Genomic DNA, 23111 nt, shown 5'->3' with positions numbered 1-23111 from the left:
TTCGTGGCCCCCAACAAGGGCACCAGTGAAGTCAGGGGCAGGAAGCAAATCCCAACACCCCAGCCAAGCTTGGCCATGCAAAAACCCACATCATGCCATAGCTGCCACGGGAGCAGGAGCTGAATGATGGCAATGACCTAGCCTGGTGCTCCTCCCGGGCCATGGGACAACATTTTAGGAAGTTAATTTATTTCCCTCCTCTCTCTTCTATTTTTCTTTCCCCCCTGTGATTTGCATTACCGGTTGCTCAATGGGTTGTGGCACACTTTCCCCCCATTCACAGCTCCAAAGCCCTCCCCACGTAGCAGTGTTGCAGGTAATTCACTACTTGATCTTACAACTCCAGCACGTATTGCCAGCCGCAGGAATTTTATTTCAGACCAAATCACCATCCTTTTGGAAGTTAATAGCCATTATTTTCCTCTAGTGGAGTTTCATCTCCTCTATAGCAAGTAGAAAGAAAATATTTCTGTCTCTCTGGAGGCATTAGGTGGAGATCTGCGTAACGGAGGCTGCCCAGTGCTGCCCCTTAATCTCTCCATCGGCGCTGAGCTCATTCAGAAAATAGGAGTTTTCACTCTGCTCATCTCTGCTCTTGAGGTCAACTTAGTTTTTGTGGAAAAACGGTATTCTGGGAGTTTTTGTTCATCCATTCCCCGGTGTAGTGGTCAGGCTTTTCTCCTCTTACTTGAGGTGTTCAATGGCAGCCACGATGCTCCTGTGACCAAAGACCTCTGGAGAGGCCCAGCTAAAGAAACCTCGGAGCCACAAGGGCACGTTTTAACTTTTCCCATTAAACTTGAGTGATCCCTTCCCTCTCACACTGGGCCTGTTATTGCAATATGCTTCAATATACGAAATACTTCAGTTAAATCCTCCCCAACAGTTCCCTTGTTGGGCTAAATAAAAGCCAGCTTTCTTCCTTCTGTCCCACTAAGATCTCCAATCATCTCCATTGTGTTTCTCTTGGCATCCTTAATATTATCGGTATGCAGCCAGAACAGAAATTGCTGGCTTTATGATCAGCTTTAATAACAAGTGTTTAATAATTGCAGGTATAATTATTCACAACACTGACAAATTTTCCTATTCACCACTAATTTCTTCAAATTGCTCCAGGCATAAAGCAAAAACAGACTAGTCAGAAAGCCATTCATTCCTAATCAACTTGTGTTGCTGTTGTTTAAGGAACAAAATTTTCAACCCCGGCGTTCCAATGAGATTTCATTACAATAAATGAAAAATAAAGATAACGGTGGCTTACTGCTCTATACTATGCACAGATGCTTCTGATTTTGGTTCGGAGCATTAATACTCGAGCTCTGTCGGGGTGCGCCTGCACTGATAAGGCACGACAGGCGCCAGCAGCGTATTTCCTCAGCCTGTTTTTGTCTGTTCAAATGCTTTGATGATTATTGCCACAAGCCTAAAACACAGGGCCATGTCATGAAACCCCAAAGAAGGGCTTGGCACCGGCTGCCACCCGTCCTGCTGGGGACGTCCCAGCCTCACAGGATGGCTGAGGCTGGCAGGGACCTGGGGGTCCTTCTGCTCAAAGCCCTGCCCCAGCAGGGCCACCTCCAGCAGGGTGTCACTAGAGCCACAGCACACACAGGAGGGACACACAGCGTGCTTACAGCGAGGAAGGAGCAGCTACAAGGCATTATGGAAGAGCTACACCCCTTCCTCCGTGCTCGCTTGGCCATGGCACCCTTCCCTATGTGCTGTACCTCACCAGAAGAGTCCAACTCCAAGTCCAGCTGCTGTAATGCATGAGTAGAAGCTGCGTGGGGCAATCCTGGCTTTGGGCTGGGTGGCAGAGGTGGCCTCTCGTGCCAGGTACAGGTGGTGCAGCTGTTGTGGATGGATAAGGAGCAACCTAACCCCAGCCCTGGGCTTCATCCCCTGTCTAGGAATGAGCCAAAGCTTCCACAAACCAGGCTTGCCCTGGTGACAGCCAAAACTCCTCACAAGTTTTGGATCTAAGCTAAAACAGACATGGTTTTCTATAACGTTGACCGGCATTGCATCCTGGTCTGGTTAATCTTTGTCCTTGGCATCAATACGAGGTGAATGGGACACCTGGGACCTGCCACACAAGCCCAGGACAGCATTTCCTAGCCCCGAAGCACAACACGTTGTCCCCGGAGCCTCTCAGACAGAATAGTAAGGATATACACAAGGACACCGGGGATATTTGCTAATTCAGACGTCCAGAGGTATGAGGGAGGAGGCAGGGTGACAGCAGATGGGACAAGTAGGGACAAAATCTGCCCCTCAGTGTCCCCAGACGTGGTGAAGGCCATAACGGGGCCTACCCCAGGGCGCTGTGGCAGACCCCGGCCCTCTCCCGCCTCGTCAGCCTGCGCCTGCCCCATAACAGCGGTGACAATCTGTAGGAGTTTATGGAGCCATTTGATTTTTGGGGTTCAAAATATAATAATAATGAAAACGATTTTTTGAGGGTACACGTGGCTCCAGCTGAAAGCCCCCCTTGCTTTCTCAGGGCCTCATGGCTTTCAGTGCAAGGCTCTCCACCCTCACAAAGCCGGAGAGGGCGGACAGGAAAGGAGCACCGGGTGGCAAACACAAAACACCACCTCCACCAACAGAGCCCTCGCCATTACAATAGCACTTCAAATTTATTCTAGCCAGAAGTGTTGGAAGATCAGTCTTTTGCAAGCGTTTTTTCTAATTAGCACTCTGCAAGCCACGGAGCCCCTGTCACCACAGACAGATCTCTCTCCGAGCGGAGCCCCAGCTGATCCTGGAGCCCCACGCTTGCATTGCTCAGCATTGAGGGGTGCTAATGCTCCAACATGCAGCAGGCATTTTCTTGAATGTTGAAAGACTTAAATTACAACCATCCTATAATTTGGCAGGTTAGAAAAGAAGCTTTTAAAGAGCCTTGTTAAATGAATGACTTAAACCCTCACCCCAGGCTCTTTTACAAATTCATTTGCACCCCAGCGAGAAGGCAGGAGGGAGGCACAGACGTAGGCATGATCCATGTCTAAATTCCTGATTGCTGAATTAGAGAGAAGCTATGATCGTTTCACCCATTAATAAGGATTTGGGGGAATTGTGTTGGAGCATTGGTCACTGCCATAGCCACGGCTTCCTCCCATTCCTCCACAGGGCAGGGATTTGAAGGAGATTTAAGGAGGAACCTGCGGTAGAGAAAACATTCAACTTGGCACCTTCAGATGCTTAATAAAGTGAAGGACACCATGCAAGGTGTTGTTCCTAGAGCCTGGCCACCGCAGCACAGCCCTGCCACCAGCGTGCCACTGCAGCAGGCAGAGCTCAGCAGGAGAAACATTTCCTCCCTATAGGAAATGCAGGAGAAACCACAGCATAAGAGGGCAGAGGTCCTTCTCCCTCTCCTCCTCCTCCTCCAGGAGGATCCCTCAGCAGGAGCTGAGAGCGAATGTTGTGTGCTGACCGGGTAACAAGTGTCCCCGTATAGAGTTGAGATGTGATTAAAATCAATGTCTGCAATTTCTTGCGTAGACAGACCTCTAAAGCTATTAAGCCCCACCTCTATATTAGAACGGTATCAAACCCTGTAATTTTTCTTACATAAGGTTTTTAATGCCTTTTTTTTTTTTTTTTTTTAAATTTTGCTAACAACTTGTTCACATAATTTGGGAAAGGAAATCAGTTCAGAAACAAACAATTTTCCATCTACACTTTCTTTCCCAACGTATCTGCTTCTGACTGCCTTGCTGGCAACCTTAAGATAACATCTAACACTGGAAATAAGAAAACACCGAGTCTGTATCTAAAACACCTGGTTAGCAGCATCACAAGTGGGTGGCAAAGCCGTTCAGTTTTATGCTGCTGCTGTCATTAAGGGCTTCAGTGAACAAAAGATGTTGCAACTATCAAAATCATTTTGAAATGGAGACCTGTCATATTCTTAATAAAAGCAGAAAAATGCGCTGTGTTGGCTCCATATTCATACTCGACACATACCACCAGCATGGGTTGGACTCCATTCTGAAATGAGAGGCTGGGAAGAGAACTCAGACTGCATTTGGACACAGCCTCGGAGATTTTCCTTGGTAATAATGGTAATCTTTCCCTCTGGGAAGCCCAAGACGAGATATTCCTGTCCCTCTTACTTTCCTGGAACCCACAAGGAGAAATTGGAGGAGGACTTGGGATGTCACAGAGAAGCCTTACAGCATCTCAGTGCTAACAGCCCTTCAGTCAGCTGAAGAAACTAGTAGGAATTTGGTCTTCACGTGAAACAGAGCAACACAGAAAGCACCAAGATGGGTTTCACACCATCAGCAAAAAGGTAAAAATGCAGATTAAAAAAAGGGGGAAGGGGGGGGGGCTAAAACGTGCTCATAAGCACAAAGGCTCAATCTTATACTCCTTCTTACCTGCCTTCCTAGCTCAGGACTTCGGCTTTCCCCGCTTGGGTATCTGGCTCACATCTTGTATTTACCCCTCCTCCTCTCCAAAACTGCAAACTAGGATCAGACCCAAGGTGAGAACTTCTTGTCATTCATCCCACAAAGGCCACATCCGACTGCAGGCCGGAGCTGAGTTCTGAGGGACCTGCTATTTCCAGTGGCACCGGGAGCAGACCAGGCAGCAAGGACCGAGCCACCACACTGCCTGTGTTTGCTCAGCTCGTTCAAATGGGATCCAGCTGGTTCTGCAGGAGGCTCCCGGGGGGAATGAAGTGGGAATGAGAAGCCTCCGGCACCAAAGAGCCTTCAGCAGCAAGCCAACACAGAGCAAAATAGATCAGCGATTTCCAACACTCTTGTTGTAGAAGGGACAGCTGTAGCATTCTGGTTTAAAACAAAGCCAAATCCAAAATAACGATAATAATTTGAGATTAACCAACACCTTAGAAAATCAGATTGCCAAAGATCCTTGCAAAAATCTGTTAAATAAGATCCAACATACAAATTGTTCTCAATATTGCCTACAGCAGAACGGAGAGACTGGAACTTAACGCTGAGGGAAGGGACCTCAAATGCTGGACTTACAGAAAGAGAATTATTCTTGGATCTTTGCCTTGCAATGTTTTAGCCAGGATCTGAGCTCGGGCACCTGCTTGTCACTGGTGTGTATTTACTGTAGACTTGTAGGACTGATCACCTGCAGATGAAAGCAGCATTTTGCACTAGCCTCTCTATTTTTAAGACTAGAGAACACTTCCCTTTAATATATAAAAGCCCCAAACAAATAGGTAACCTTTCTTCCCAGAAAATAAAATCTCCCCAACATAAGCAGAACCAGTGTGGACAGAGTGGGGAAGAAGAAAAACACAATTAGAAGATGCAAAAAGGCATCAGGCTGCTGTAAATAAAGATCAATAGAAAACACACACACTTAACGAGTTCCATTAGCAGCAACATATTTCAGAATAACACATTGACTCCCAAAGCTGCTGTTCAGGTCCATCATAACACATTTTAACACCTGCTGAATAAATAAGATTACCAGTGCACCTCTGATGCAACGCACTCACATACGGATGCGAGCGTGATTAAGATGCTCTACAAACTGCTTACACAGACATAAAAGGCGAACCTCCCCCCTTCCTCCTTACAATGCAGAAGCTTCATTAGGAAAAATGAGTAAGGAAAACAAATTAGAAGCACAAGAAAAGAGCTACAGGGCAACAGCATCTACTTAGCTTGTTTGGAGAAGTAAAATGAAGTGTACAGAGGGACTTCCAAACCACCTCGTGACGTCCTCTCCTCCGCACTCATCGCCCCCTCTCCTGCACGCTTCCATGCATTACAGGAGCAGCAGGAGCAGCGAGACGCCTCACCACACGCCTGTTCTGCCCAAATCCTTGAAAGTGCCACCAGCTCCCAGCTCCCAAAGCACCCGGTCCCCGCTCCCCGACCCTGCAGCAGGACTGGGAGCTGCAATCTCGCCCTCACTCCTGCACGAGGCAACACCTTCCAACACCAACTCACCAAAACTCCATTCATTTTGGGATCTGGGATCTTTTTTTCCCCAAAGCATTTAACACCATACAATTAAAAGCACGAATACTTCATTTAGTTTTTATTTTATTTCCACCTGTTTAAAAGAACTGTTTGCCTACCAGCAGAGTCCAACATAGATGTGACATACAGACATGAATACAATTAAATACAAGAAAAATTGAACTATATACAACAAGACATACATTTACATAATGAAAAATCTTTATATTATCTATCAGTTCTTGCCAATGTGAAACGTCACTGGAACTCAAATATATTGGGGTTTCTTTTTTATTTCATTTTTAATAAAAAAGTATAATGCAACTTAGCATTTTTCCATGTACTGCGAGCTTAAAATTCAAGATGCACAAATTTGTGGCACTTCACAGGGTACACAAAAGCTAAAAAACTTCTTTTTGTTAAATATTTTATAGTTTGGGATATCTAAATTTCAATTAGGCCTACTTATTGAAGCACAAACTATAAAGTGATATTTACATGGAGGGAGTTGTGCAAAGTCAGTTTAGGCTATAGCTAGTACACTATGAAAGATGCATGGATGTGTGACTCAACGTCATTCCCAGAGGTAACTCATTAAACCCTCTCGTTATTGTCCCTCTGACACAGTAACCACTGCAGGAAAACTGGCCAGAGTTCTCCACCCACCCCCCACCTCCCGTTTACGGCCCGTAAATATTTTCACAGTTTCACATTGGGCTGCTTCTCTTCATGCAGTTCTGTCTGAAACAACCCCAAAGGACTGTTTCAGCTTTTCATCTGTTTCAGGGACACCAACTCCAGCCTGCCTTGTCACCACACTATCCTATGACTGCCCTATTCCTTCTCTTATGAGCTCACATTGCTGCTGTCTCCCCAGGACAACGCCGAACCCAAGCTACCCCCAACCAGGGTGGGGAAAGTATTGCATTTCTCAAGGTGGCCTTCATGGAGCAGAACTCTTCACGGATTGCTATCTCCAGTAACACCCCTAAACATCCTAAGAAGAAACTCAGCTCTTGGATTGCCATCTTCACTCAAGAACTTAGGACAGCTAATTAGAAGAGCTGCTTTAATTAAAGGCTTCCTACAGCTCGCTAGGACATGTTAGCAAAGATACATCAGACATCAATGTTAACTAAACGCTTCCTACAATTCTGTTGTACCAGAGCACAGAATGCTACTTCTAATGGCTTTCATAATTAACAAACTTCCAAAAGGAGGCTTAACAGTTTAATTTTGCATTTTTTTTAAAAACATACTGAATTTCAACCTTTACAGATGCAGCTACTGCATATATGGACAATAAAGCACCAATTTTAATCATCTCATCTACATTTAATTATTAAAATCCTATTTGTATCAGCCCATCTTGGATTCCACATCAGCTGGCAGAGTTTAGCTGTATCAGGTTTAAGCAGACATTTATATCTTAGTCCTAGAAGAAGAGAAATAACTGGCTAGCAGTGCATACGCATGTGTATTCCTGCCTTGTTTAAATAGAAGAGTTCTCTCCTTTGACATGTACCTGACTTCTTTTTAAAAGAAAGATGCATGACCCTCAGGGCAAAGACAATTTAAGCTTCTCTTTCAAAAAATTTTCAAGTCAAGATTGCTGCCATATGTCTTTTAAAGTCTCTATTTCCTCTAAATTCATGGTACTGCAATTATTTAAATTTTGATACTATACATCAGGCTGAAACCAGCCAAGTGTGTCAGCAGAGCGACTGAAGAGAACAGTGAAGTGAACGTACTGCACTTGAAGCATTGCACTGGGTACACTTGATACAGCAAGAAGATCTGTCTGGGTAGTTTGGTATTCAGCTGACAAGAGCAAAGCATACAATTTGCTTCTTATTCATCACTAGCAAGCCTAGAGAAGACTACATTCGCCTCAGGTACAAGGAGACAGAGCTCTATAGAGTGGTAAACGCAAGTGACCATCTCATCATGTTAGAAAATAAATTCATTGTTGTGATCCAAATACAGGAATTCTTGGCAGTTAAAACATTCAAAGAACTATTTTCATGTTGTACATGTTGCAATTTGGCTACGTACTTCAGATCTCATGGAGTTCATAAAGACATCTACACGTTCAAGCCTTCTGCTTTAAAAAAATCTGACTGCTGGTTAACAGCAGGTTATTTTATTGCATTACCCTGGGTGTCAATTTCATATTGATTTATGATGAAATGATCAATTGTTACAGAACTTATTCTACTTGGACAAAGATGATTCAGCAGAAAATAATATAGTAATGAGCATATTATAGGATAAAAACAAAAGAGTAATGAAATGGCAAATTGTTCATCTGTATTTTGAAAGGTAACTATTTCATATCCATACGCAATGGTGGGAATAATTTCAAGAGTTACAAATAACAAAATATTCAGACCCCCCTTATTTACGCATTAAAAAAGTAGAAGGAAATGGATTAGCTGCTTCATTTCTGATATAGGCTGCTGGTCTAGTTTATAGACAGTCATAAATTCATTATAACCAGTGACATAACAAGAAGCAGCTTGGACCATAAAAAAGCTGTTTATATATGTACAAGTTATTCTCAAAAAAAATCAGTTTTATTTGGATGTGTTCACAACCTGCTGCTCCTTAAATCTTCAGAGCACTGAAACCAAGACGTTTTCCCCAGAAATCCAGTTGAATCTGTCCTGAGAAATGTTAAGTACTCATATATAAATTGGATGGTATTGTCTGTGAGTGAGTTTTTTCCTACAGGTTGGGCAGGAATTGGCGTTCCGAAGGGAATCACGGAGGCACTGACTACAGAAGACATGGCCACATTTGGTTGACACAATAAGTCGCCCGCTTTGCACAATCTGGAAGAAAAGAAACCACAACAGGTATTTGGAGTAAGGAATTCAGCTTTGCTGGTCTATTGGCACCAGCTAAATAGCACTTGAATATCTATACCCAGCACATTATTACTATAAGGAACCCAACTCTTAGTGCCATCTTGGAAAGTATTTCTCCCTCTACGTATACTAATAAGAAATGACTTTGAGTTACAAGCCAGTTTGACCTTGGAACCAAAATCTGGACTTCAAGCTAGCTGTCTGTGCTGTCCCACATGACCTAACAGAGCTGTGTTGCTCAACCTCTTCCCCATTCCCCCTCCCACAGAAAAGAAATGACGACAACGTGTGGGTCCTTACCTCTGAGTAGCCGTCCATGCAAATCGGACAACTCACGGTACCAGAAGGCCTTGTGGTAAAGGGAATAAAAAAAGTGAAAAGAAACACGTCCATTAATTTCATGGTACATTGACATTTACTGATACATAAAATGTCAGGTAATCATCTGACTGCACAGAACAGCCATGATGATGCACTACATCTGAAGATCCCTGCACAGCTTTAACTCCCTAAATTCCTTGCTTTTAATAAGCAGTTCGGGTCTCCTTTACTTAGGGGAAACAACTTGATTTCCATTGACAAAAATGGGAGAAAGATGTAGTTAAGTCACACACTAACATGAGGAAACATTTAAAAAAAAAAAAAAACTGGCTCAGAAGACCAACTGGGTGGCCATTTCCAAGCTGAGGTTACAGAGGCACCCCCTCCTGCCTTCCCTCTCCAAGTCAGCTGTACTGCAAGCACTGCGTACTAACAGGCTGAGCTATCCTGCATGGGGGAGTGTTTTGTAACATAAGTGCTGAATGATATTCTCTATTAGAAAGAGTAAGAGCTTTTTGCCACTTTTATTGACAGATTAATCTTGATTTTAAATGATCAAAGTAAGCTGCTTTCATAAGTCTTTACCATAAACACTTGGCTTTACCGTGTAACCTCCCATGTTAGGTAACAGTTTATAATTTATTAATCACAACAGGGACAGAAAACATGATACCTTCCATCCCACAATCTTAAATTCAAGCAGCAAGTACTGAAGTCTACGCCTAGTTTCACATACATAATTTAATTCTATTGATTCCCCCATTTTTACTACTCAAATTCTTCATGCAGCAGCTATTATACCAACTCAGTAATTACAAGTAGTGATAACCTCCATGTAAGCAGGAGTAACCTAACTCTGCAGCCCAACACTGTGAAGGCTCTGCGGCAATCTATATCATCAGTACCTTTCTGGCAACGTTAAAAGCTGCAGCACTGAGCTGTCATAGCCATACCTAAACGGACCAAGAAGGCCCAATCTAACAGAGAAGCCTGAGCTTAAGATAGCTAAACATAACATTTCTGCATTAACTAAGTAGTGGGATTTATTAATATAATATATATATTTAAAGGCCAAAAATAACAAAAAAGATCACTAACTCATTGGCCAAATCCACTCTGTTTTCAAATACAAGCATTTCAGGTTGCATATTAAGAATCTGACACACAAAATTTTCATGTTGTCTCTTATATTGCCCTCCACTAAACTAAAAGGCTCAAAGTACACCAACAAGATAAAATTATCAGTATATGGAGCTGCTTCCCAAAGCATGCTCAAGTAGTCCTGTCACAGAGTGCAGAGTTGTATATATATAAAAAAAAGACTGACTGCATACTTTCATGAATGCACGATGGAAGAACTGACCACTGCTTGAATAAGTATTTTTTTTTTTTTTTTTTTTTTAAAGTCACAATGAAGGTTTTAACTCATCACATTGCTGGGGCAAAACAGGAGGACCTGAATTGAAGATACCCAAAAGGATTAAGAAAATCTGAGAGTTAAGGCCACATGTAAATGCCTACAGACACTGAGATGCCAAAAAAGCCAAATAAGTTAGCACACTGACACTGTTACACTGGGAATGTTTACACTGTGGTTTTTGTCAACACCACAGACCACTTAAATTTTAAAAACAAAATTCATCACCAGTGCTCTTAAGCTTTAAGATTATTAGCGCATCTTTAGCCAATTTGTTATCCTTTATTCCCTGAAAACCAGATCAGGTAGATCAGTTGCATCATAAATGCCATTTAACTTGCCTAAGATCTAGTACCTTATGCTGTAAGGTCAGATGGGGACACCCTATTCAAAGCTGTAAAACTGTCAATGAGATAAGAACACTGCAGTTACTGAGTAGGGGTGGCTAAGTCAGCTGTCAAATTTGACTAAGTTTTAAATATGAAATCAAGCCATTCATAGAAGAGTTTAGGAAATATATCTCTTGGGAAGAGTAACAGATTTTTTTCCCTTTAGTTTATTATCCACTGCACTCCAGTTTCACCTTGATTTCATCTATTTCCTAGTCAGAGAGTACATTGGACCAGCTGATCTTAAAGGTCTTTTCCAGCCTTACTGATTCTTTGATTCTATGACAGTAACAACACAGCCTGGACAGCATGGTCTAAGCACACAGCAATACAATCAGTGAGCTAAATGAAAGACTACATTAAAACCCTAAATAAAATGTGTATTCCCCCCTCTCTCAAACATTTTACAAGACACTTATACCAATTCTCATGTTCTTTGTCTGCCCTAGTCGCACAGATACCTGCTTTCATAGTTATTCTAGTAGATTGTAACACCAAACCTCATCCACACCAGTGAAAGTACTTCCATATCGTAACAGCACTACTGGAGCTTTGCATGAAAAGGAAGTGTAACACATTATAAGCGATGGCTTGTCACTAATCCTCCTTCCTTGACACACCCCCACATTCATCTTAAAGGTTGTATGCAAAGCTGTGCATTCCTCTTGGGCTGGCTTTTTATTGCAGAAGTGCAAACAACATCATTTTGTCAGTATGTGAAATGTGGTGCTGTACTCATCGAGAGTGGCAAACTAGAGTAAGATTTCAAAGCCAAGACTGATTATAACAACATAAATTAGTCCTGTATGTATAAAAAAGGGCAAAACTTAATATTTATTCGGTCGTAAGGCATACATACTTTGAACTTGCAGTTTCATCCTCCAGTGGTCCCAATTCTCGAGACACTTTATCTGTTACATACACATCATTATCTCTTGTTTCATCTTCATCATCGCTGCTCAGCACACAGCTGTCTGACTGCCGCTGGCTTCTTAGTCTGAGATTTCTCCTTCGCCGTTGATTCTCTGTAAATTATTTATTTAAAGTTAGATACACTATAAAATATATAGCCCTGTAACTAACCTTGAAATGTGTGAGTAGACTAACAGTTGTAATTTTAAAGTGGACTAAAACATATTCATCTCCGTTAAGAGCAACAAAAAAAGCTTCCTCAATATTGAGGATGGACATTTCCAGACGCTTTGAATATTCTGTTACATATTGACACAAAACATTTGCTCTATTCTCTCTACAACAGCCAAAACCTGACCTTAAAGCTTGTCTGTATGTTAAGTTCCCATACCATTACACTACGTGTGAATAGAACGCCCCTATAAAGGGAGGCTACCTCTCCAGACTTCTAACAGAAGAAATGTCTAACAGAAGAAATCTAACTACCTCTAACTACTATGATACAACGTTGAGGAACTGGAACAATTGCTACTTGATTCTCTAAAGGAAATGAAAAAAAAAAAAAAAAGAGAAAAAAGACAAGTTTCCAAGTAGCATGGCGAGGTAGCACAACAAAAAGGTCTGACAAAACAGAGAGCACTTTGTTCACAACTGTATAATGCATGAGATTAGAAGGGAGCACCATCCCCCACAATTACCTAAACTGCTTAGGGCAGGGATATCATTGCCAGCAGCCAGTTGCTGCTTCAGGGGATTATCGACCATATGTGTGTACACACACACACACAAAATATTCTTCCAGTAACAACATCTAAAATAAGTAATTTTTCAGAATTGATGGAAGACATGCTTAAGTCTAAACATTTAAATTATGCAGCTGCTGTGGTTTCTCACTGCTCTATCCAGGTATACTGAAGCGTTCCACTCTTTTTGTCTGTCTTAAATCAAATCGCCCTACTCAAAAGCAGTTTTGACAAAATAAGCCTTTTTAAGAACAGTATCTGGCAGATTACGTAAATACTTGAAGTACTGTCTCCTTACACATTTTCTTCATCATCCTCCTGAGTTAGTGCAACTTGAAAATGGAGTTCATATTGTCCAAATAAAAACAGATCAAAATAATTACCTGGCCTGTAGCATCCAAAGGTTACAGAATTGCTGCTTGCTTTTTTAACAATTAGAAACTGCATGCAACAGTTATTTTTTTGTTGTTACATCAACATTGAAGGTGCAACCATGAAGGATTGATTAACATTACATCAACAGCCATAAAATTTAAGTTTCTTTCTGCATTATTTTTCAGCTATAACTTTTGTTGCATACATTTTTATTCACTTGCTCGTGTCATTCAGAGCCCAGAATGGATTACATTCTAAGTAAGCAGCTAACAACATATTAACGCATCTCAGGTATTATAATCAGAGCAAGGTCTGAAAGATGTGAAGGATTAAGTTCTTTATACCTATTCTACAACTACTGTAATACATGAAGTAGAAAAAAAAATCTGTATTTGTTAGCACTTACCAGTATTAAATTTGAGGAGAGTTAGGCTACACAATTAAAGTGAATACTATGACTTTTGACATCTTTCTACTTCAGTTCCTTCACTGCAACACAGGCTAATAAGACCTTTCAACATTTTCCTATTCAAAGCTGATATTCTACTGCTAAAAGTGCTAGTTAAATTGATTGTTCGCTTCAGGCTCACAGAAGTTCTGTACTTGGGAAGAAAAATATATTTTGAGAAACTGTGATGGATTTTATTTCAGATACTTTGTATCATCTTCCATAGAGACTATGAAACACAGACTGGATCTGTTCTCCAGAACACTGGCCAGATACTGTAGCACTGCTCTTTGTCTTTTGCCAAACACAGTTTCAGTCCACGCTGCTCAAGTTTGTTGGAAAATAAAATAAAAGAGTAAGTTCAGGACAATTCTATTGTCACTTGTAAAACGTCAACTCACCTTCAACAATCTTGCATCAATATATATGTTATGGGAGAGAGAAGAAAAATAAAATTAGATTTTTGGTATGCACCCCAAGCATTATGTACAAGTATCTAATAAGGTAAGCAATTAACAACAAAGCAAGCTAAAAATTTTAGGATATCATTATATTATTTTGTTTAAGAATGTGTTAAAAGTAGTTTCACAGCAACAAGTAATTTACAGGTTCTTACTTCTGACTCCCTTCTCCCTGTCCCCCAGTTTCAGTACCCCAATTTGATTTGGGTTGGAAGTGATTCTTCAGCTCCTTCTTCCCCAAACAAGCAAATTCACGTGACATATCCCTAAACACTTCATATTAGATAACAATTGCTAAAAAAATAATAAACCTAAACAGAAAACCAGCCCACTATTATTTTTGGTGGAACCAGAACCAAGGCAACGCAGATTACATTAAAATGTTTGTGGCCTTTCCTACGTACATGCTCAGGAACAATCTTAGCATGAAATACCCTCCCTGTTACTCCTGCTGCTTGTTTGTGGTTCTGTGCAGCAGTAGTGGCACCCCAAAACAGCCATTAACTACACCATAGGCTGGATCAAATACTGTTTGAGCTTTAAAAATAGCAGTAACAACAAAGTGGATTTTTTTAAGGAGCTCTTGGAGTAAGAAACTGAACTAGTTTCTAACAGTCAGCTACAGTTGTGCTTGCCACCTTAAACTAACGTTTCAACTAATCACTTCATATTTATGAAGTCAAAGACTTATTGCTACCTCCTCCACTTTTTATTTAAATCATTGGCCTTTATCTTTGATATATCTAACACAGCTCCAACTTTAAGTAGCATCTGCTTCTATTACATTACCCGTGACAGGTATATAACCCTGAGATCTGGAGCAACGAGCTATTTTAGATTGTGCTTTCATTATCTGCAGGTGATATTCATAGATGTAGCTACACCTATAAATCCATTTGGCATTGAATGTGAACTCTGAAGTGCTAAATAAGGGCCAGGTTTTAACCCTTTAAGTCAGGCTACTTAGATTTCAGGAGCTGTTTGTCTAGAAGATGAGCTTTTGAAGATCTAAGGTCTTGGTAAATTATGACCCAAACCCAAATCTTGTAAAGCTTAAGCTTACTTCTGCAGTCAGTATCAGTACTACTTCTGCAGTCAGTATATCAATTTACTTTTACTGTGCAGATCTTCAAATATTCATCAAATACACATTTCAATAGAACTCTTTAATGCCTTAGCATTTAGTTTTCCAGATTCCTCAAGCTTAGTAATTATCAGTAGGGTTCTTAAGCACTCATGACAGCCATGACAAGCATGCCAGACTTCTGATCCTTAGATTAGAAGCAGTAAGGTCTGTACCTAGCTATTAAGGAACACACCACTGCAACCCACAAAAATAACTGAGGAGCCTGTGCATTATGCTCCAAATAACTATACTGCTCAAAAACCCAGAGAGCAGTATGGGAGCAGCCACTGTGCAGCTCAAGTACCTTCAACATTTAGTGAACAAGGGGCCTAGATTCTTAGAGAATGTCATACTTGAAATGCATTCACCATCCTGTCTACACTACGAAAAGGCATATTACTATCTTGAGCCTGGTTAAATTGGTTAAACTCCTAGAGACATTTATCCAGTTGTTTTTGAAGAGTGCCCGTGCAGATTTACAGCACTCCAGGAAAGCAGGGAGAGACTACACTGCTGTACCCAAAGAATGCTTGTGCTAAGGAGCACCTTCAGAGCAGCTTCTGAGTTGACCTGCAATGCATGGCTTTCGTGCATTGAGAAGTCAACTCTGAACTTAGAACTCATCCTTAAAGATTCTACATGTGAGCACAATACAAAGTTTGGCTATAAGATCTAGATACGTGTGTCATTCATTACTTACCACAACAGAATCATTGTGAGTTAGATCAACTACTACAGGATCAGAAGATTCACACGTGAGATCTACAACTTCTTCACCAGCTTAAAAACACAACATTAGAATCCGTATCAGCGATCACAGGACTAAAATCATCTGTCAGTGTGTGACACGCTAAGGTATGATTCAACACTGCCCTATCCCTCTTCTCTTCGGTAATTTATCTAACATTTCACTCAAGCTTTGCTCTCAATAATCCATGTACAGCATTAACATCACTGCCTTTTGCAAGTCACACTGCAAGAGTAACAGCAGCTGACCTCACACTTTCTCATACGTCAATAGCTTGCAGGAGGTATGCAGCAACAGATTATTCATCCAATATAGGAGAACATTCATCACACCATAAAACACAGATCATACAGGACATAAGAGTTTTTCAGTGCTATGCTGTAAACGTTCTCATATCACGCCTCCTCAAACCTTTAGTAGTTAAATGCACAGCAAAAAGACAAAAAGCCATATAACTACCTACAGACCAACAGTTACTTTTAATTCTTTCCATAGAAGGCAGTTTAAGTATTATTTTTAAAAGCCTAGTGCTTTTTGTAAAACGATACTGGACAAGGGCCCTTAAGGGACAGGGCATGACTGACAACAAACTTTTAATTATCTTTTTAAAACTTGGGAGTTCCCAAATTTACTTTGCTGTTATCTGCAGAGGCAGCTGCAGTGAGTCCCAGCAAACAGCCTGATATTTGAGCATTTGCGTAGCTTCCTTACATAACTCAGCTGTAGCAGTGAACACATCACACCTCAGTAACCAACTCAAACAGTTGTCAGCAGCCTTGCTGTTTACAGATTCCATACTACAGGCATTTTAGAATAATTAGGTTTCTCTTCTCTTTAAATGCCTTGAAACTGGCAAAAAACGTGTTAGGTGGGATCCCAACACTCCAGAAGCAGGTGATTCTCTTACCAAATTAAAGAGAAAGCTTACCACTTTCTTCAAGTTCTATTGGCTCCGCTTCTGAAGCCATTTCCGTGGTGGAAGCTATCAGCCTGCTTCGTTTCTGAGCTTGCCTAGAATTCACCGATCCTCCACGGCGCTTTCTTTGAGTCTAAGAGAGAACAAAGCCTCAGAGTTTTAAGAGTAATGTTAGTGGAGACCTCACTTCTGCAGCATCAACGACAGCATACAAAGATGGACAAAACACATCACTACAAGGCTGCAGTATGGACACACTAGTGGGATGGGGCAGTCCTATCTCAACTCATCACACCAAGGAAGACATCACTCCAGATCTCCAGCCAGCTGAGTCACAAAAAAAAAGTAATTATGACACATATTGTGATGGTTTACAACTGAGAAGATGAGCTCACAATTATGTCAGAGGTTAGCTTTCAGCCAACCATTTGATCAGTCTGACCTAAAGTTTTTGCTGACATTTTAAGCATTCCTGAAACACTGCTAGCTCCTAGAGATTAATTTATTATTATTTTTAAGTAACACAGAACATGAGGTTACACAGGAACCTAATATGTTAGTATACATACAATAAATCTTAAAGATTTACAGAAGTACTATAAACAAGACACTTTAAAAGTAAGTTTTACATTGATTAGTGAAATACTTACTGTACTCATGGTGTTTCTTGATCTAAAGTTACAGAAAAAATAAGAGGTACAAATACCATAAAATTGAATGCAAGGAAGCTACAACTTTCAATTCCTTATATTATATTCCTTATATATATATATACATATATATTACATATATATTCCTTCTTGAGGTAGTACACTGTTAAAAAGTCCAGATTTCTCAATATCTTAGAATGATGTTCTTCCAAACCTATAAAAAAAGAAGAGAGAAGATTACCTATCTGTAACTCTTGTTCTCTTCAACACACCTGCTTTAAGGTTCCCATTCCTGATCCACTAGCTGCTGACCAAAGCCAGGCTGCAAGTCCCAGGAGCATTTAAGCCTCAGACACCTGCAGATGGGCCTGAAGCCTCACTTGTGTTTGCCCATTTCCTAAGCTAAATATCAGAATAAGGCAGTTCAATAGCACACCACACACACACACAAAAAAACAACAAAAACAAACAAACAAAAAAAAAAAAAAACACCACACAATACCAAGGAGTCCCAATTAAGTGTTATCTGAGAAGAACAACTGATTCTCTTCAGGCAATGTTTGTGTGTGGGCAGAAGTCACCGGGAATTGTGTCACAAGAAGCCATCTCCAGAGAACAAAAACTAGAGGTAAGCAGTTCTCTTTTCTCCATGCTGCCTCAAGATTCCAACTGAACAGCTTGAAAGGAAGCTAAAGCAGGTGGAGCGCAGGAACATCAGCGTGGAACTGCTCACAGGTCCCTGGTGTATGAGAACAGGAGTTCACAGCCCCTGTTCTGAAGGAGCTGTAGGTGTGCACGGCCCTGCTAGCAGGCAGCTCACTGCTCCAGGGAGAAAGCACTAAGCTGGTTCTCGCAGCAGCTGGCACGGGACTGAAGTTCACGATGTAAAGCCTGCTTATAGAAAAGCTATCACGTGTCCAAACACGACAGGGAGCAGCAGGGGGACCCCAAACAAACCAAATAACTCATTTCAGAGGACAGAACGTTACAGAGTAGTAGGAAAAATATTCCTTAACAGACAGCCTGCATTTTAGTGCACAAAAGACCAAGCTGAAGCCTTCACAGCCTACTAAGTGTCCAACCATCATGCCTATGCAGTCGTGTTATAGATCTGTCTCTAAAAAATAAATAAATCACTTCTTGATGCACCACTGCTTTTACCTGCAGGGGTCAGAAATTGCCCAGAATCTCCTGTCCCTGGTATGTCTTTACAGGCCTGGCAGCAGGCAAGGCTTGGCAGGAGCACCCTGGGCACACAGACGTATGATCTCAAAGTACCAAGTAAAACTAAAAATATGAAGTAAATCTACAACCATCCACTGCACAACCTTCCTGAGCACAAGGACCAGCACGTGCCCAAGCACTGCTGAGGTCGCTCAGGCTCCCACAACTTCACCATCTGTACCCAAATCTCCCCTCTCCTTTTTTTCCCGTGTCAATGGAGGTACAAACTAATTAGCAGGCTATTAACCTCTTCCTAGGTTAAGAAATGCTGAGACCCCCCAGGGGATGGAATGACTTTGGTCATCCGTTATAACCTCCAGCTCAAGGAAACCAACTGAATGTTATTCCCCCTCTTAAACATGGTCTGTATTTCTTAAATCACTATTTTTTTAAGACCTATTAACATGAACTGTGACACAAGACATGCCTGTGAATACCTTTACACTACATTTAGCACTTTCCCTAAGCCAAAAGATTCATTTAGGCACAATTTAAACCAACACAACACACCTCTCAATTTTCTGCCTTTCTTCGCCTCATTTTAAAATTGCCGCTGGATTGCAAAAAAATAAGTTCAAATTATTATTTAGTAAGAGACTACCTGTCTAGTGCTGCTGTTAGTGGCCCGTAAGCCCACTGGCAGGTTCTGCTCACAGCAGATCAAGTTTCCCAAGTCCTTGTGCACTGTCACCCACCCCTTCCAACAGGAAGATCCTGTTTTGCTCAATTTTTGGAAGAGGGAACAAGAACTTTTAAAACAAGACCACATCTGATTCTGTGCTCCTACAAGCTGCAGGAAGGGCACGCAGGATGAGGGATGGCAGAGAACCACCTGTAAGCCTACCAGCAGCTCCCTCAAACCCCAGCTGCTCAAAGGCCCCATCTTCATCCGACAGCTACCACTGAAACCAAAAATAACTCTGGCAAAGCAGTTTCCCCCAGACAGCAGGAAGATGAACGAGACCGAGCAACATCTGAGTTATATAAAGAATCCGACGGCGTGGATTCTTGCTAAGTTCATTGCACCAAGGAAGCCAAGAGACATTTCCCTCTGTTCTCCTCAGACAGGGAATGGGAAAAATACTTGGACATTAAAAAGCTGGGAAATATTTGTTGATACACGCATCTGAGGAGCATAAAGAATTAAGCTTTAAACAAGCTTAGCTGAAATTACAAACTGCTAGAATTCGTTTTAACTGAAATCTTTTAAAGATCTTTTCCTTGGCCAGGAGTGGCCTAAATGCCAGAGAGCTATTACAGAGAAAATCAACAGCACCACAGCCCAGAACAACAACAAAACAACACAACCAAAACCACTTACATTTGGAAAGTTATCGGGGGGGGAGGATGACGACGAGGAAGTACCGCACAGTAGCGGATCCGTCACACTAAAGCCATTTACCTCCGTTAACCATTCCCACACCTCTTCACCAGGAGGCCCAGAAATGCATCGTTTATGGGATTACTGCGAGGTGTCAAGGTAACACCAGGCCTCAAAGCAACACAGAGAGCTTCAGCTCACACTGAGGTGACAGCCCCGCGTCGCTATTCAGCTGCTTTATCCTCCTGAACGTCCCAGCACCACCAGAAGGATTTCTTCATACCGATTGTTACAGCTCTTGACACAGAGCACACACAAGGCACACGTGTTCCTGTCCTGCTCTGGTTGCTGCTGGATCAAACCTCAACCTCCATGGGAAGTTCTTCTGCAGAAGAAAGTTGGGAGTGGGTATCCGTAGGGGTGCTCATCGCCCTAAAGCCACCCTAAAATAAACCATCAGCAAACCACCAGCATTAACCAAAGCCACCTCACAACAAACATGCTTACAGGGAACGCCAGACTGCTGGGATTTATTAGGACTCTGGAAGGAGCCTCTTGATCCAGCAACATTCTTTTCTTGGAAGAACAAACCTCTTCTGCAGGGCTACAGATTTCCACACTAAGTTACTGGCTTATTCAGGAATCTTTGCTGAATGCTAATTGTCTGAACCGCAAGGAGGAGGATGAAAAATAAAGCTTATTTTCTTTAGTATTCCACAGATTAAGTTAGCGTCACACAAGAAGAGATAAACAAAGCTGTTCAAACGCTGCACACTTGATGACACACTCACTAATTTCTCTGGGGCCCCACGCACAAGAACATGGATGCATTAGAACAAGCCCAGAGGAGGACCGCAAAGATGGTCAAGGGGCTGGAGCACTTCTCCTATGGAGACAGGCTGAGGGAGTTGGGGTTGTTCAGCCTGGAGAAGAGAAGGCTCCAAGAGACCTCACAGCGGCCTGCCACTGCCTGAAGGGGCTGCAGGAGAGGTGGGGAGGGACTCTTTGTCAGGGGTGCAGTGATGGGACAAGGGGGGATGGCTTTAAGCTAAAAGAGAGGAGATTTAGATTAGATGTAAGGAGAAAATTCTTTCCTCAGAGGGTGGTGAGGCCCTGGCACAAGCTGCCCAGAGAAGCTGTCGATGCCCCAGCCCTGGAGGTGCCCAAGGCCAGGCTGGATGGGATTTGGGCAGCCTGGGCTGGTGGGAGGTGTCCCTGCCCATGGCAGGGGGTGGGAACTGGGTCACCTTCAAGATCCCTTCCAACCCAAACCATTCTGTCATTCTGTAACCAGAATTCCTTAAAAGATTTTTCAAGACCTCAGGACTACCAAATCACAATTCGTTATGCAGGCCCAGAGAGCCCAAATTATTTCCTAAGGCCCACATGCTCCTCCTCCAGCAGTCTCTATGGAAACCCAGCATCAGGGCTCCGACAGGCCGACACAAATAGAGTTACTGCACCAACACCTCTCCTCCCCAAAACAACCTGTAAGCATCACATCACTGCAGCTGAAGCTATCAGTAAGGTCACCCATTATACCTGTGGCAACATGCACTCGGAAACCAGTTCAAAATTCCAGATTTATTTATTTTTTAAGCTAAAGACTTCTTTTTTTAAATATGAAAACTTTGCAGATCAACTCAGCAAGCCAATACGTTCTTCCAAATTTTAGGGAACTTTCTGCATCACTGCATGACGAGGTGTTACCAGCAGGAGCTGCTGACCCCTCCTCACACACACAGAGCTCTCCACGTGCACTTACTGCTCCTGCCGTTCAGCTCTCCCAAAGGCTTAAGTATTTGTCCTCATAACAGCACAGTTCAAGGCCTATTCTAGCTAACCCACTGATATTTTAAGTACTATAACCACCGGCATTCCTCTGTACAGGTAGATACTTCAGAAGAATAATGGTAAAGCCACATAAATGTTATTTATAATAGGAGCAGAGGAATATTGTGCCCCATATTTATGACTTCAGCCTTCCGTTCGTATTTTTGTTCTAAAAAGAAGTTAGTACATCTGCCGTGCGTAAGTTGAGCTCAATTAACATGTCTGAATGACAGTCCTGCAAACTGAACCCTCTGGTCAGCACAAACCGAAAGCTTCCCTCACACCACTCTGAAAACAAGGTTGTGATCTGCCACGAGCCCAGAACGCTTTGAAGCAAATCAGCTGAAGGAGAGGCAGGCATTTCCGTCACATCTGACTAATATGGACAAGACTGGATTTGGTAAACACCCCAAACATCAAAAACTGGCTAAAGGCAGTGTTTGAAGGCAGCAGCGAGGCAATGGCCTGGTACCCGCCAGGCGCAGGTGACCCCACACAGCCCATGCAGCATTTGTCAGGGCAGGGCCATGACAGCTCTTTAAAATTGGGCTTATTTCCCCTCTTCAAACCTCTGTTTGCAACAGGAAACAGCACCAAAGACGTAAAAAAAAAAACAAAACACAAGGAGTGGGGGTGGCTCCCTGTGGGGCCAGGCCCAGAGGCAGCCCAGGAGCCCCCCCTGCCCCCAGGCTTCCCAGAGACCCCCCCCCGGGCACCCAGCGCCCCCCCCACACCCACACCGCGCCCCCCCCACAGCACCCTAAATAAAAAGGGCAAAACAAAGAGGAACCCAGCCCAAACTTTCACCCGGCAGCCACACGGCGGCGAGGAGCGGCCCCGGCCCCACAGCCGGCCCCTGGGCTCCCCTCAGCGCTGCCCCCCCCCCCCTTTCCCCTCAGCCCGCCGCCATCACGCCCCCCCCCTCCTCCTCCCCTCAGAGCCCCCCGGCCCTGCGGCCCTCACCCTCCGCGGCCGGCCCGGCGACGGCGTAAGGGCAGCGCCCGCCCCCGCCTCCCTCCCATTGGTGGAGCCGCCGCCCCGCCGCCCGCCCAAAGGCCGCGGTGTCTGTCAATCAAAGGGGGGATGGGGGAAACAGAACGCGCCCGCCTCTTATCCGGCCGCGGGGGGTGCTGGGAGTTGTAGTTCGCGTGGGTGGGGGTGAGGCCTGGAGGTCCCTCAGGGCCCAGTGGCCCCCTGGAAAGTTTTGTGCCCCCCCCCCCCTCAGGGGCTGAAGCGTTTCATGGCCGCTTTCCCCGTCCTTCCTTCGATTTTTACTGCCCCACGTCACCCAGTCTGGCTTTTTGTACATAAATCCATAGCTCTTCCTGCTGGCTTCCCTTGCCTTTCCTCACAGAGCAACCAGCTCTCGAGATTTGTACCAGTTTTTGTAC

General features: G+C 43.1%; 1 protein-coding gene across 2 annotated transcripts; it reads right to left on the bottom strand.

Annotated features, from left to right (window-relative positions):
• Positions 1–6030: 6030 nt before the first annotated feature.
• RNF4 (ring finger protein 4) lies at positions 6031–22754 on the bottom strand. Of its 2 annotated transcripts, none has more exons than XM_068679722.1 (8): positions 22684–22754; positions 17343–17556; positions 16705–16825; positions 15729–15808; positions 13843–13852; positions 11823–11988; positions 9137–9185; positions 6031–8800 (listed from the first exon to the last, which is right to left on the bottom strand). In XM_068679722.1, the coding sequence occupies exons 2-8, from the start codon at positions 17349–17351 to the stop codon at positions 8651–8653; spliced, it is 585 nt and encodes a 194-aa protein (XP_068535823.1). In that variant the 5' UTR covers positions 17352–17556; positions 22684–22754; the 3' UTR covers positions 6031–8650. The 2 variants fall into 2 exon arrangements, with proteins under 2 accessions (XP_068535823.1, XP_068535824.1); XM_068679723.1 differs by lacking the exon at positions 22684–22754 and having other exon boundaries at positions 17343–17364; positions 17479–17556.
• Positions 22755–23111: the final 357 nt, after the last annotated feature.

Source organism: Anas acuta, chromosome 4 (assembly GCF_963932015.1).
Source record: "Anas acuta chromosome 4, bAnaAcu1.1, whole genome shotgun sequence".
NCBI lineage: Eukaryota > Metazoa > Chordata > Aves > Anseriformes > Anatidae > Anas > Anas acuta.
Note: the sequence above shows the minus strand (reverse complement) of the source record. Positions and strands in the feature narration are given on the sequence as shown.

Coding starts and splice junctions, on each gene's coding strand:
- RNF4 (XM_068679722.1), bottom strand. Junction 15,809..16,704: donor AATAGAACTTGAAGAAAGTG/GTAAGCTTTCTC, acceptor TGTGTTTTTAAG/CTGGTGAAGAAGTTGTAGAT. Junction 9,186..11,822: donor GATGAAACTGCAAGTTCAAA/GTATGTATGCCT, acceptor CTTTACCACAAG/GCCTTCTGGTACCGTGAGTT.